This window comes from Carlito syrichta, unplaced genomic scaffold (assembly GCF_000164805.1).
Source record: "Carlito syrichta isolate Samal-C Ts95f unplaced genomic scaffold, Tarsius_syrichta-2.0.1 Scaffold308876, whole genome shotgun sequence".
NCBI classification, from domain to species: Eukaryota; Metazoa; Chordata; class Mammalia; order Primates; family Tarsiidae; genus Carlito; species Carlito syrichta.
Window position 1 is genome coordinate 578,942 of NW_007252972.1, and position 13,682 is coordinate 592,623.

The following is a 13,682-nucleotide window of genomic DNA, read 5'->3' on the forward strand; positions in this document are numbered from 1 at the left end:
TACACAAGATGCTGGCATGGGCACAGAAGGAGCCCCAAGAGGTGCAAAGGGCACCCTAGAGAGGGGAAGGGACCTGGGGGCAGGGTAGGGGAAGCTGTCTGTCACTGTGGAGCTCTTGTAGCATCTGAACGTTTTACTGTGGGTGTGCAGCTCTTAAATGAACTGTTTTTGAAAAACAGAGGAGCTCACATCAGGCTAAAGGGAAGGGTGTGGAGCTTGGGTGGTAGCGGCCCCTCCCACTGGAAACCCTCTCCTTCCTGTGACTTTTCTGGGTTCATTCCCACAGGAAGGAGGGGTCACAGGTGAGCACCTAGACTCAGAGGGGTTTGGCCACATGCTCAAGGGAGCACAGCAAATGTGAATCCCGAGAGATACAATCCTCCTTCTGCAGGGATGTCCTCCCTTCTAGGTGCTATACGTTTGCTTTTGTCAAGGCCAGAGCTGCAGCCCTCATGGTAAAGGCATGTCCACAGCCACAGACTAAGTCCGGAAGATCCAGACTCAGCCCCAATCTCAATCCCGGCCCAGGGTATGCAAGGACAGAGGCTCTCTCCAGCTTACTCAATAGGTGTTTATTAAGGGCTTGCTGGGCATGGGGGCTGCTGCTTAGGGACCCTCATGAACATGGGGGGCTGGTTCCTCTCTCCAGGCCTCAAGGCCTCATCTTTTGAGACTTCCAGGACCTCACACCAGCCCCACAGCCCCAATTCTACTCAGTCCTTTTCATCTCAGCCTTTGCTGGGCCCTTCTGAGTGTCTGCCACCTGGTGAGTGTAGGGGACGTTATGGACCAGACAGAGCTCAGCTCATGGAGGGACTAGGCAGGGAAGGCTTCCTGGAGGAAGAGGTGCCTGAGCAGAGGGTTAAGGGTGGGGAATATCAGGCTGTGGAAATAGCAGCATCCCGAGGCCTGGGGGTCCGGGGGTCAGAGGGGCTATCTACAGGCCGTTCCGTGTTTCTAGAGCCCAGCCTGCTGGGCAGGAGGGAGCTGGGCAGGAGTCCTAGAGGGACCCACAGGAGGGTCAGAGGGCCATGACCAGACCTGTGTTATAACACGCTCTCAGACACCAGGAGAGGCCCAGACTAGGCCAGGTGTGTGTAAGGAGTGGCCCAGGAACTCCAGGCACCATGCCCAGTGTGTGGTGCTGTGGGGCCTCCTGGAGCCTACAGTTGGCTGGGGCCCCAGAGCAGCAGACCACCAAGCACAGTGAGCAGTGCCAGGGTGGTGATGGCCGGCTGCAGGGTCTGGGCCCCACTGATGTTGCACAGGTCAGTGTCGCAGCACGTGATGTTCTTCTTGCCCAAGTAGTAGTCCTCTGACCCCGCAACACAGTTCGAGCTGCAGCCCTTGTTGATGAAAGTCAGGAGGCCAATGGCACCTGGTGGGACACTGGATACTCACCCGCCTGGCCTTGCCCCAGGCCTCTCCTGTCTCTGCCCTAACTAGAGCTGGCCTCAGGCCCAAAAGCGCTTTGAAGGCCTGGTCTCATCTGTGTCCAGATGCCCAGGGCAGCTAGATCTCCTGCTGGGCACCAGAAAGGTTTAGTGGGTGAGTGAATGCAGGGATGGGGGATGGATAGATGGGTGGGTGGACAGATGTATGGAGGAAGATAGATGGGTGGGAGAATAGGTGGTTGAATGACAGATGGGTGGGGATGAGTAGGTGAGTGGACAGGGAGGTGAGTGAGTGAATGGATGGATGGGTGGATGAGGGGGAAGAGAGGTGTATGATAGAATGACAGATGGGTGAATGAATGAGGAATGGGTGCAGGAATGGATGGATGGATGGATGGATGAAAATAGATGGGGGGGAGGATGGGTAGATGGGTGATGGATGGGTAGGGATGAGTGGAGGCTGGAAAAGTGGGTGGAGGAAGATATCAGGGTGGGTGGATAGATGGATGAAGGAGTGGATGATGGAGTGATAGATGAGTGGATGGATGAGGGATGAGTGGGGGATGGGTGGATGGATGGGGATGAGGGATGGGAGATAGGTGGAGGGATGGGTGGATGATGGAGTGATAGATGGGTGGATGGAAAGCTGAGTATGTAAGTCTAAGTAGATGGACAGAAGGCTCAACAGTTCAGTGGCAGTGTCCTAAACCCAATTTCCTTGGTCACCACCAACAGAGAGAAGGGATGGTGCAGGGGCAGCCGGGCCACTCACGGATGAGCTCCGTCCGGCACTGGGTCTCAGACTCGGTGCAGTTCTGCACATGTTGGCAGTCCTTGTTGCTCACCTGGGTCTTGCAGTAGTAACACTTGAGGGCAGTGCCTGCGGGGAGGGGAAGGGAGGGCCTCGGAGGCTGCCCAGCCAGCACTGCCCAGAGGTGGGGAGCTACCTGGCAGGAAGTCCGCTGGCCACATTTTCTCCTTTGCCACACAGTGGAGAGTGAGGTCTCCAGAGAGAGCAGGGCCAGGACAGGCCTTGATGGTAGAGCACCATGCTCATCCAAGCCCAGCTTCTCTGCCAAACTTCCTGTCATGGTCCTTGACAGCTACCACCTGTGCCCAGCTCCCACTTAGGATTGTAAAGCTTTGTTAAAATGCCCACGTTTCCAAGAGGGAAGGTTGACCAGTCCTGGAGTAGGAACTAGCTGGACACCAGGGAGGTGGGGGTTGTGGAAGAGACCCTTCCCTGACTTCCCAGGCCACTAGGCATCAAGGTCCACCCCACCATGTCCCCCAACAGCCCATCCAAGCCCAGCTCAGCCTCTCAGCCCTTCTCAGGCCTCCTCGATGCTGGGTGGGCCTCTGGGTGTCTCTTGCTCTACCCCTGGAGGAGACTCAGCTGCCAGGTTGTCATGATGGTTAAGACTCCTCCCTTTAAAACAGGATTAAGCTGGGATCCAAGTCACACCCGTCAAAACAGACTTAGTGCCCCACTTCCCCACCGCCCTATCCTCTGTGCCCCAAAACTTTGCCCTTTTTCATCCCCTGGTAGCCTTGGAGAGTCATTTTTGTGATCCCCACTTTCTAGAAAAGGAAGCTGAGGCTCTGGGAGGCTTAGTGACTTATCCAGGGACCCGCGGCGGGAGGGACACAGCCAGAGCAGAGCAGCAGCACAGGCTGGCACCCTCCCCAAGACCCTCACTGGAGTAGGAACTAACTGGACACCAGGGAGAGCCAAGGCGGCCCAGGGAGTAGGGTCCCAGGTCCTCTTAGGACAGCCCAGCACCCCTTCCTCATTCATTCCTCCTCCTTCCCTTTAGGGCACTTTTTAGCTTGAGTCTTTTGCCCCTGTGCCTCCTGGCTGTTTGTTAGCTTCTCTGTCTTTCCGTCCAGTCTGCCTCTCCAGGAACCAGTTTCTGCCCCACAGTGGTGGAGAGCAGCCTGGTGCTACTCCTCCAAACCTGCCTTTCCCAGGACGGCAAGAAATATGTCACTGCATGAATAAGACATGACCACATCCTGGTTGTGCCCAAAGTCCCCCTCCTTGCAGCCTTCCTTCCTTCCACTTGGTCCCCCTCCTTCCTCTTCCCTCCTCCTTCCTCCCTTTCTTTTCCTCCTGTCTGTCTGCCCTGGCCTCCCTCGCTCACCCCTACTCCCAGTCCTGCAGAGGGGCTGGCCAAGGCCTCACCTGGCTGCAGCGCCAAGCCAGCGGCCAGCAGGGCAAGGAGGACGGCCTTCATGGTGATGAATGGGTGGCGGTGAAGCAGCGGGCCTCAGGTGGCTTTATATGGCTTCAACTGGTGAGACAGGCTGTACCACCCACAGTCAAAAGCCAGTGAGTTCCCTAGAGCCAGTGAGGGCCTGAGGGCTGGGCAGGTCCTAATCTCCTCCCCTGCGCCTGCACCTTTCTCTCCCTTTGCCCTTCTTTCTGCCTCCAGAGGGCAGAGCCCGCTCTGGGTGTTTTCCAGCCACCCCCAGGCCAAGGGCTGGAGAGTCCTGAGGCCCCAGTCTACAACTCCCCACCTCACAGAGTAAGGTCAGACAAGCCAGGAGCTTTCTCCAGATTCATCACTCTCAGTCTTCCAGCCAAGGATAAGAGCACTTTCTTCGGGTCCCTGTGCTCTGTACAGAAGCCATGCTGGGCTCCTCGGCCCTATGGTCCATGGGGTAATGGGCCTTGATCAAAGTGTCACAAACAGATCAGCAGCAATCACTGTGAAAGAGAAGGGCGGGCTGCTAAAGCTGTGTCAGGGGCTGGGGGCTCCCTGGGGAGCTTGACATCTAGACTCACAGTTATGGAGCACTTAGTGCACGAGAGACCCTGGGCTGGATGCTTTACCCTCAGGACCTTGTTTAATTCCACATTTGGAATTTTAGCTGCAAGGGAGTCAGGAAATGCAGCTTTTAGCAGCCTCTGCTGTAGCAGGAGGCACCAGACCCATTCCCTGCCCCCCCTTCTGTGTACTGAAAGGCTGGTCAGCTTCCCCTGGAAAGAGATTGGAGGGTGCAGGGTGGGACACAACTGAGACTGATTCTGCGACTGGTGTCCTGATTGCTAAGTAGTGGTGGCAGTGGTCCTCTAAAGCAGGGTCAGGTCCTGTCGGTCAGCCTTCTATTCCACAGGCTCTGGCCAGCCTTGGTCACTGTGCCTTCCTCTCATCCCTCTAAGTCCAAGGAAGTCGCTTCCTGCTGCATCTGGCTTTGGGGCAACTTGTGGTCCCTGTTGTCTCCCTCAACCTAATCCCCACCCTCATCTACGGTCCCTCTCCTAGACTCGCCCTGCGGACCCCTTTGGCATGCCGTTGTTCTGGCTGGACGCTGGTGGACAGAAGCACTGGTCATGGCCACTGGCTGCCTGCTGAGTGTGTCTGGAGGGAGAAAGGTCTCTTTCCTCCCTGATGCTCTTGTTCCTGCTCAGGGTATGTCTGACCTTCATTCTTGCTCTTCCCTCCTTGGTTATCCCACCCCCCACCCACCCCGAAAAGGGCTCTGGGGCATTTTGGGGGCAGGTGAGAATGTTGCGAGAAGGAAGAGCATCAGAGAACTGCCTCCCCTACCCCTCACCAGCATGCCTGGCCTGTCTGGGAAGGCCAGGGAGCTCCAGGGGACCTGGGGGACATCAGCTCCCAAGTTTTCACCTTGAGTCCTGGATCAAGATGACACAACCAATGTGAGTCAAGATGACACAAGACCTAGACCTCCTTGGGACTCAGTAGGACTGACAAACCTGCCTGTGGGACCCCAGGCCCAGAACCTCAGGTCAGCCCTGGACCCTCTGGGGTCTCCATTGCCCAGCTTCCTGGTACCTACCAGGTTGGGCTCTTTTCCATGGAAATTATCTCTCCTTTGGCAGGGGAGAGCTCTGGGGCCCAGAGAGGGGTGGTGACTTGCTCAAGGTCACACAGGGTGAGTACAACTTCCTCCACAGGATGCTTCCTTGCCCACTCTGTCCAGCCAGAACTTTCTCTGTGAACATCCCCCTCCAGCCCATAGTCCTGTAAGCTCAGGGAGGGGTACCTCACACAGTAATTAGGATACTGTGACTTCACTGTTTCTGTGTGTGGCTGGCTGCCTGTCAGTCCCATCCTCCCTGCACCCCCAGCCCCAGCTCACTGGGACTCTGGCCACCCCAGAGTTCAGAACTTCTTATCTGTATTTAAGGCAGTGGCTCTTAACACCAACCTGTGACGTTCATTCCTCAAATATTACAAGTGTGTAAATATTTGTGGATCTGATTTGATATGAAGTGATTGCTCTAAGGCAGTGGTTCTCACAGGGGCATTTCTGCCCTACCCAGGGCACATTTGTCAATGCCTGGAGACATTTTCCTTGTCCCAGCCCAGGGGTGCTACTGGCCCTAGAGGGTCCAGGTCAAGGATCTGTGCAACACTCTGCAGTGCACAGGACGGCCCCAATTTCAGTTGTGCTAAGGGTGAGACACTGATCTAAGGATGGCCGTAACTCAAATGCTGAAGACTATGGCCATAACACCCTAAAGCCCCACCCCTGACCATGAGCTGAACTCTGACTTCAGCCTAAAACTGGCCCTCACTATAATCACTCTGAACTCTGGCTCTGGTCACCCAACAAGCCCTGATTAGGGTCACAACCTGAGCCCTGACCCCAGTCACACACTGAGCCATGATCCTGGTCACACTCTGATCCCTGATCCTAGTCACAGGTTGATCCCTGTCCCCTATCACTCATGTTTTGGGCATGCACTAAATGCAACCCCTGAACCTAAGATGAACCCAGGAAGGTCTGTCACAAAGGGGCCTGATTCTTGAAGTCCCTCATGCAGTGGGCAGGGCTGGGTTTGGCTTCAACATGACTTACCCTTAGTCTCCTTCCTCCGCTTGGCTGGTCACCTCCTGGGACTGTGGATTTTCCTGTTCTGTCTTAGCCCTCTACCTCCCCACCCAACTGCCATACACACAAACCAGTTGGGTTCCCTGGAGATCCTGTCCGTTCACACAGTGCAGGAGTTGCCCGCTCTTGGCCAGGATATGAAGTGGAGGCCGGAGCATCTGGGTCAGGCCCTGAATCTTCTGGGAACAGACCCACCTTGTAGGGAGTCCCACTGCCACCTACCAAGGACGCCACACAGTCCCACGCTAGAACGCACATCACTTTGTGTGAATTTTTATTTCATGCAGAGTTGATTTTTAAAAAATAAAGATAGCGTGTTAATTGCAAAACCACGGTTTTGCAATTTAGTTTATACTATTTTAGATCTTTTTCTTTGGAAGAATGCACTCACGGGTAGGAAGAATAACCCATGCATGTCAGATCACTGAGTAGTTGGCAGCACCCTCGGTGCCAGGCCCCATTTTGGGTTCTGGAAATTAAAATCATGACTTGTAAGCTGTGTGTCTGTGATTTGCGGGTGCGAGGGTGTGTTTGCATGTGAGCATGAGTGTATATAAATGTATATGCCATATGAGAGAGAAAATGTATGTGTGTGCAGGTAGGTCAAAGTGTGTGTGGCATGTGTTTGCAGAATTATGTGTTTGTGTGTGAAACGTGTGTGAAACATGTGAGGGTATGTGTATGAGTTGCGAGTGTGTGTTATTTTAGCTCATGCGAGTGAAATGTGTGTGTTAGGAGCACCAAGTCCCACAATGGCTGAGCAGCCTGGAGCCCCTCAGAGCCACTTCTCACCGAGCCCACCCTGGCCAAGTACCTACAGGTCCTGCCACCATCCTGGGATCCAGCCCAGTCTCTACACCCTGCATTGCCAAAGGAGGTGCCTTTTCCTGGTTCTCACAAAGTTATCATAAGGAGCCCTGACCCAAACCTGCTCCCCTCCTGCCTGGTCACCAAGGTGGTGACAGGCCTTGCTTCCACTCCCGCTTTCCCCACCAGCCTCCAGTGCCTCTCCGAACTGTCTCTGCCTCTCTGTGCCCCTCTGTTTATGCCACTCCTCCTTCCTGGAATGAAGTTAACAAGCAGAGGAGACTCCAGAGAGCAGAGGGAGACCCCAGAGGAGACCCCAGACTTAGTCAGCTGGGTATGGCTTCACCAGCACCCTCAGCCAGAAATCCAAAGCCCCTTCTTTGCTGTGAGAGATTCGTCACCCTGAAGCCCTCCAGAGGGAGGGCTGGCTTGTGATATTCCCCCTCTGAAAGCCTCCAGAACCTGAGCGAGGGGCACCAGCGAGGTTCAGGCCCACCTTCAGGCAAAGGGCCATAGAAAGGGTGGGCAGCATGCATGGGGGGCAGCCCATGGATTGGGGAAAGAACAATGAGAAACTGGGCATGGCCTAGAGTAATGGTAGGAGCATCTGGAGGAGCCCTGTGCATCTTGCAGGGGGGTCAAGCCCCAGTTCCATGCCAAGCCCCACTCCTACCAGCATCCTCCAGGTTCTGGAGGGATCATGTGACCCTATGTCCATGAGGCGGCAGCAGATGGACACAGGGATGAAGCTGGCCATCCTGGGATTACTTTGCTGTCCTGGGAGACTGCCAAGCAAGCACCAGTCCAGTGGTCCTGGTAAAAGGCCCGGGCAACAATCAGCTTCTTTCTCTCGTGGCCAAAAATGAGAGGTAGAAATTGGTGAAAAGGGAGTGTTTAATTTCTTTAACCAAGTTATAGGGAGATGAGTCAGCATCCTTACCCAAAAACTTGCTCAAAGCAACACACGTTCATTCCAGTATTTATACTCAAAATGTACAGCTCTTCACCCATCCCGAGTTTGAAGCCTACGTGCAGTTTTGGCACAACTCAAGATTTACATTAACATTTTTTGATGCGTGACCACTGATGTGATACAGTCTCCTAGCCATGCTGACATTTGAGATAACATTTTGGAATTTACAATTTCTTTTCACAGTTTTTCAGTGGAGGGGCAGAAAATTGCAACATTTGAAAGGAAGGGAAAGTCACAACATTTAAAAATGACAGCTTTAAGTTGTTTTAAAATATGATTGTAACAATCTTCTATTTCCAGAGCCCTGGCCTATCACAGACTGATGTCCTCATGTTCACAGATGTTGAGGAGGCAGGCAATATCCACACCAGGCTTTCAGACACATTCCTGCCAGCCTGGACAGTTCTTTTATGTCCCCTCATTATTAAGTGGTTCAGCTGTTTGGGGTTTTTTTTTTTCTTTAACATCAGCAATGGCTTATATATAAAACTGGCCAGTTGAGCAAGGCCGTGTTGTGGTGGAGAGAATGGGAAAAATGTACACTTTTAAATTCAAACAGCTTTTAAATTCAGTTCAACTCAATTACAAAGAAAATCTTCTTAATACAAGTCTCTAAGTTTTTTTTTCCTAATGACTCTTCCAACACAAGCAAAATGGCCTCTTTTTAGCCTGTTAATATTGGGTTCTTTTTTTTTTTTTGAGTTGGAGTCTCACTCTTTTGCCCAGACTGGAGTGTAGTGGCTGCTCCCGGCCACCGCAGCCTCGACCTACTGGGCTCCGGCGATCCTTCCACCTCAGCCTTCCAAATAGCCAGAATTACAGGCATGCGCTACCACGCCTGGCTGATTTTTTTGATTTATTGTAGAGATGAGGTCTCGCTGCCCAGGTGGGTCTCGAACCTGCGGGCTCAGGCAATCCACTCACCTCAGCCTCCCAAAGGCACGGGATTACAGGCTGAGCCACCGAGCCCGGCTTAATATTGGGTTCTGGTCCCACCATGAGTCTGCTGTGCTCCTTGACTCAGTTTCCTCCTCTGTCAAATACATCTGACTCTAGTATGCCTGGATTCCTGCCCCAGAGAATCATGTGCAACAAAATGATTGCTGTTTCACTAAGTTTTGGGGTGGTTTGTTACGCAGCAGGTGATAGCTAATATGGGGGTAAGGGCAGAAACAGACCAGGGAGGAGCCTGCTGCCAGACCACAGAGGCATGGACTGGGGGAAGAAAGTTGGAAGGAGCAAGAAGAGGTAATATGTTGGATGGATTTTGAGGGCAGAGGATGTGGTATTAGGGACTGAGAGAGTCAAGAATGACTGTAAGTTTTTCTGGTCTGAGTGGATGAAAAGGTGAATCACCATGTACTAAGGTGGGAGTGCTATGGATAGAGCAAGGCCAGGAGGGAAGATCAAGAGTTCAGGTCTTGAAATGCTGTGTCTGAACTCCTGATTCCTTACTGATCAGCTCTTCACCCACCCCGAGTTTGAAGCCTACGTGCAGTTTTAGCACGACTCAAGATTTACATTAACATTTTTTGATACGTGACCACTGATGTGACACAGTCTCCTAGCCATGCTGATATTTGAGATAACATTTTGGAATTTACAATTTCTTTTCAGTTTTTTCAGTGGAGGGGCAGTGCCTGTTAGGAATCTATGTAGAGAACATCACCGCTCCGCCCCACGTCCTGCAGCCATGGCTGGGCCCTCGCATGCCCCGCTGCTCCTGCTGGCTGTCCTGACCATGGCCCTGGCCATGAGCCCCGCAGCCAGCACCAGTCCGGAGAAGCCCCAGCGCCGGCTTGGAAGTCTCATGGATGCCAATGCGAATGAGGACCGTGTGTGACGTGCGCTGAACTTCGCGGCCAGCGAGTATAAGAGCAGCAACAACATGTACCACAACCGCCCACTGCAGCTGGTGCGTGCTGCAAGCAGATCGTGGAGGGCATGAACTACTTCCTGGACATGGAGCTGGGCCGAACGACCTGCACCAAGTCCCAGCCCAACCTGGGGAACTGGTCCCTTCCATGAGCAACCACATCTGAAGAGAAAGGCGTTCTGCTCTTTTCAGATCTACAATGTCCCCTGGCAGGGCACAATGTCCTTGACAAAATCCAGCTGTCAGAATGCCTAGGGATCTGCATCAGCCTGGGCCGAGCCAACCCCCTTTCCATCCCCTTGACCAGCTCTCTCCTTTGGCTGGTGGCCCCCCTGGTGGGCATCTCTTCCCTGCTCAGGCACCAGAGAAGGATGCAGAGGCTGCTTTTGACAGCAGGTGGCCTTCCTGGCTCCTGTCTTCCCACTGTCCCCCTTTCCTGTGAGCGCACACCCCACCTCTCCCTCAATAAAGAGTAGTATCAACTTGGTGCTGAAAAAAAAAAAGAAATCTATGTAGAGATGTTGGGTAGCACGTAGGAGTCTGGATTTCGGGGCAGGGGTCCTGGCCAGAGACATGAATTTAGGAGTTGCCAGCCTTCGATGGTATTTAAAGTCATGATAGTGGAGGCGATCACCCAGGGAGTGGGCATGGATAGAGAAAAAAGCGCCAGGGAGTGAACCTGATCAGTAAGGAATCAATAAGAAAAGAGAAAGGAGAACTTGCATGCCCAAATCCTTGCCTTACAGAATCATGTAAAATAAAATAGTTGCTGTTTCAAGCCATCACATTTTGGGGTGGTTTGTTACACAGCAATTGATAGCTGATGCAGGGGTAAGGGCAGAAACAGAGACCTGGGAGTAGGCGACTGTAAGAGCACAGAGGAGTAGCCTGGAGAAGTGCAGCTGGAAGGAGGGAGAAGAGGTAAAACATTGGACAAACTTGGAGGGTAGAGGATATGAAGGGTAGAGGATCTTCTTCCTTCCTTTCCACCCTTTCTAAGCCTCTCTCCACACCAGAGTAGACTCAGTCCTTGAGACAAGGCCTAAGGGTCCTGTAACAATGTTAGGAACACCTAGGGGAGCCCCACGCATTGGAAGGGGGGTCAGGTGGTAGGGTCCTGGGAACCGAGGGAAGAATGTGAATTAAGGAAAAGTGAGCTACCAAAATATTTCTTTGTTTCCTATTGCTGTTGTAACAAATAGCCATACACTCGGTAGCCTAAAATAATACAGAATTATTATCTTAGAGTTCTGGAGGTCAGAAGCCTGCAGTGAGTTTAATGGGGGCTAAAATCAAGGTGTCAGCAGGGCTGCATTCCTTCCGGAGGTTCCTGGAGAGAACCTATTTCCTTGCCTTTCCCACTGAAAACACCTAGATAAAAATTAATATGGAGTCATGGGATAAAAACTATGAAAGTGACCCGAGCCCTACAAAGTTGCAGCTCTGGGTAGAAATGGACAAATATGCTGTTTCTAAGTTTGCTTTCACTTCAATAGATAGCAATTGGTTATCATCATGCCCTGACCCCTGGGGAGGGAGGAAGCTGCCTGTGAGGCTGATAAACATATTTTCCCTGAAACAACATGAGTTGCAGAGGTCTCCTTGAAAGCATCCTGAAATCTGATCAGCTGAAGGGCACAAGCAGCTTTTTATCTCTGGGGAACCCACCTCCTGCATACCTTATCTCTATAATGGCTTACTGCCCAGGGGTCAGTAGCAGATGGTTGAGGGACTTGCCTTATAGATAGCCTCTCTATTGTAAAACCTAGGAACAGTGAGTGTTTGAGATATTTTTCAGACTTTGCACTCTGATGGACCTGTGGCCCCACCTAGACCCAGGACACATACCAAGGAGCAGGCTCCACCAGTCCTGTAACCCCCTCCCAGAAACTGGCTCTGCAAATAAAGACGGTTTCGACATCCTCATGACTTCATCCCAATCAATCAGCAGCATTGTTTCCCTAGCCCTGTGCCCACAAAATTATTCCCTAAAAAACTCTAGCCTAAAATTCTCAGAAAGGTGGATTTGAGAAATATCACCTGTCTTCCTTACTCAGCTGCTTTGTGATATTAACTTTTTCTCTACTTGTAACAGCTTCTGTCAGTCTTGGTTTTCCTGGTCATTGGGCATAAGAACCTGGTCAAACTGTAACACCAGCTTCTAGAAGCCAGCTGCATTCCTTGGCTTGTGGCCCCTTCCTCTGTCTTCAAAGCACATCACTCCAAGCTCTCTTGTGTTGTCACATTTCCTTTTCTCTTGATTTTCATCATCACAATGTCTTCTTTTACTTGACCCTCCTTTCTACCTTTCATAAGGAACCTTGTGATTACAGTCAGCCCTCCATATCCAACTCCATGGGTTCCACATCCATAGATTCAACCAACCTCACATCAAAAATATATTTTTTAAAATTGCAACTGTACTGAACACGTAGACTTTTGTCTGTCATTATTCCCTAAACAAATACTGTATAACAATTTTTTTTTTCAGTTGGAGTCTCTTTTTCAGCTGGAGTACAGTGGCATGCTCATGGCCACCACAGTCTCAGCCTGCTGGGCTCTCAGGTGATCCTTCCGCCTCAGCCTTCCAAGTAGCTGGAACTACAGGCATGCACTACCATGCCCAGCTTTTTTTTATTTTTATTTTTATTGTAGAGACAATTATCACCAAGTTGCCCAGAGTGGTCTCAGACCTGTGAGCTCAGGCATTCCTCTCACCTCAGCTTTCCAAAGTGCTGGGATGACAGATTTGAGCCACACACCCGGCTCAATTTATTACGTAGCATTTACATTGTATTAGGTATTATAAGTAATCTATGGGTGACTTGAAGCATACTGGAGGATGTGCAAAGGCTATATGCAAATACTATGCCATTTTGTGTAAAGGACTTTCAGATCCTTGGATTTTGGTATCCATGGAAGGTCCTGGAACCAGTCCCCCATGCCTACCCAGGACTGTACATTGGGCCCACCTCAATAAAGATCTTCCTATCTCAACAACCTTAACTTAACCACATCTGCAAAGTCCCTCTTGCTATGTAAACAACATATTCACAGGGGCTAGGGTTGAGGATGTGGACATCCTTGAAGGGCCATCTCCTTCAGGGGACACAGTTCAGCTTCTAGTTCCCAAAGATACACATAGGACCCACGTGCAAAACACCCATCTCGAGGCCCCCGAAAGTTTCAACTCATTACAGCATCAACTCAAGTCCAAACTTCATCTAAGTCTCACCGGTTCAAAAGTTTCAAATCTTATTATCTAAATCATGCAAGTTAGGTATGCACAGGCTCTAGCTAAGTAATGGGCCAAACAGGATGAAAACTGACGCATGGCAGTGGGAAGGCGGCTATATCACTGACCACTGCCCCAACAGAAACTGTTCCCATCAAAGGCTGTCCGGGGCTAAACCCAATGTCACTCTCCTCGCTGACACTTTCCCAGGACTACAAGAGTCCCCACGGCCTTCAGCACAGGGTTTTCACTTATCATAAAACGTGAGACTCCAGTCGCCCTGCGCCCATTCTACAGACGGAAAGAGCGAAGCTCAAAGCGCCCCGAGCCATAGTCACACACCGCCCGCGACCTCGTCCCCCACCTCCTGTCTTCACTGACTTCTGGGAAAGCTCTGGTCTGGCTCCCAGATGTCACCGAGATGCAGAGTCCTCCAACCTGCCTAGAGCGTTACGGAAGTGGCTGTGGGGGAAAGCGGCGAGGCGCGGGCTGACGGAGAGCCGAGTGGCTGGCACCTCCGGCCAGCGGCGG

At 51.9% G+C, this 13,682-nt stretch overlaps 1 protein-coding gene and 1 pseudogene across 1 annotated transcript; one reads left to right on the top strand and one right to left on the bottom strand.

Moving 5' to 3' along the window:
- Nucleotides 1-1,163: 1,163 nt before the first annotated feature.
- PSCA (prostate stem cell antigen) lies at nt 1,164-3,631 on the bottom strand. Its single transcript, XM_008066329.1, has 3 exons — nt 3,580-3,631; nt 2,167-2,274; nt 1,164-1,378 (listed from the first exon to the last, which is right to left on the bottom strand). Exons 1-3 carry the CDS (start codon nt 3,629-3,631, stop codon nt 1,164-1,166), a joined length of 375 nt encoding a protein of 124 aa, XP_008064520.1.
- Nucleotides 3,632-9,733: 6,102 nt separating this feature from the next.
- LOC103268725 lies at nt 9,734-10,310 on the top strand (annotated as a pseudogene).
- Nucleotides 10,311-13,682: the final 3,372 nt, after the last annotated feature.

Excerpts from the sequence above, each read along its gene's own strand:
- PSCA (XM_008066329.1), bottom strand. The coding sequence starts at position 3,631 with ATGAAGGCCGTCCTCCTTGCCCTGCTGGCCGCTGGCTTGGCGCTGCAG. Across the intron at positions 2,275-3,579 it reads TGGCTTGGCGCTGCAGCCAG|GCACTGCCCTCAAGTGTTAC; the intron begins GTGAGGCCTTGG and ends CCCTCCCCGCAG. Across the intron at positions 1,379-2,166 it reads GTGCCGGACGGAGCTCATCC|GTGCCATTGGCCTCCTGACT; the intron begins GTGAGTGGCCCG and ends GTGTCCCACCAG.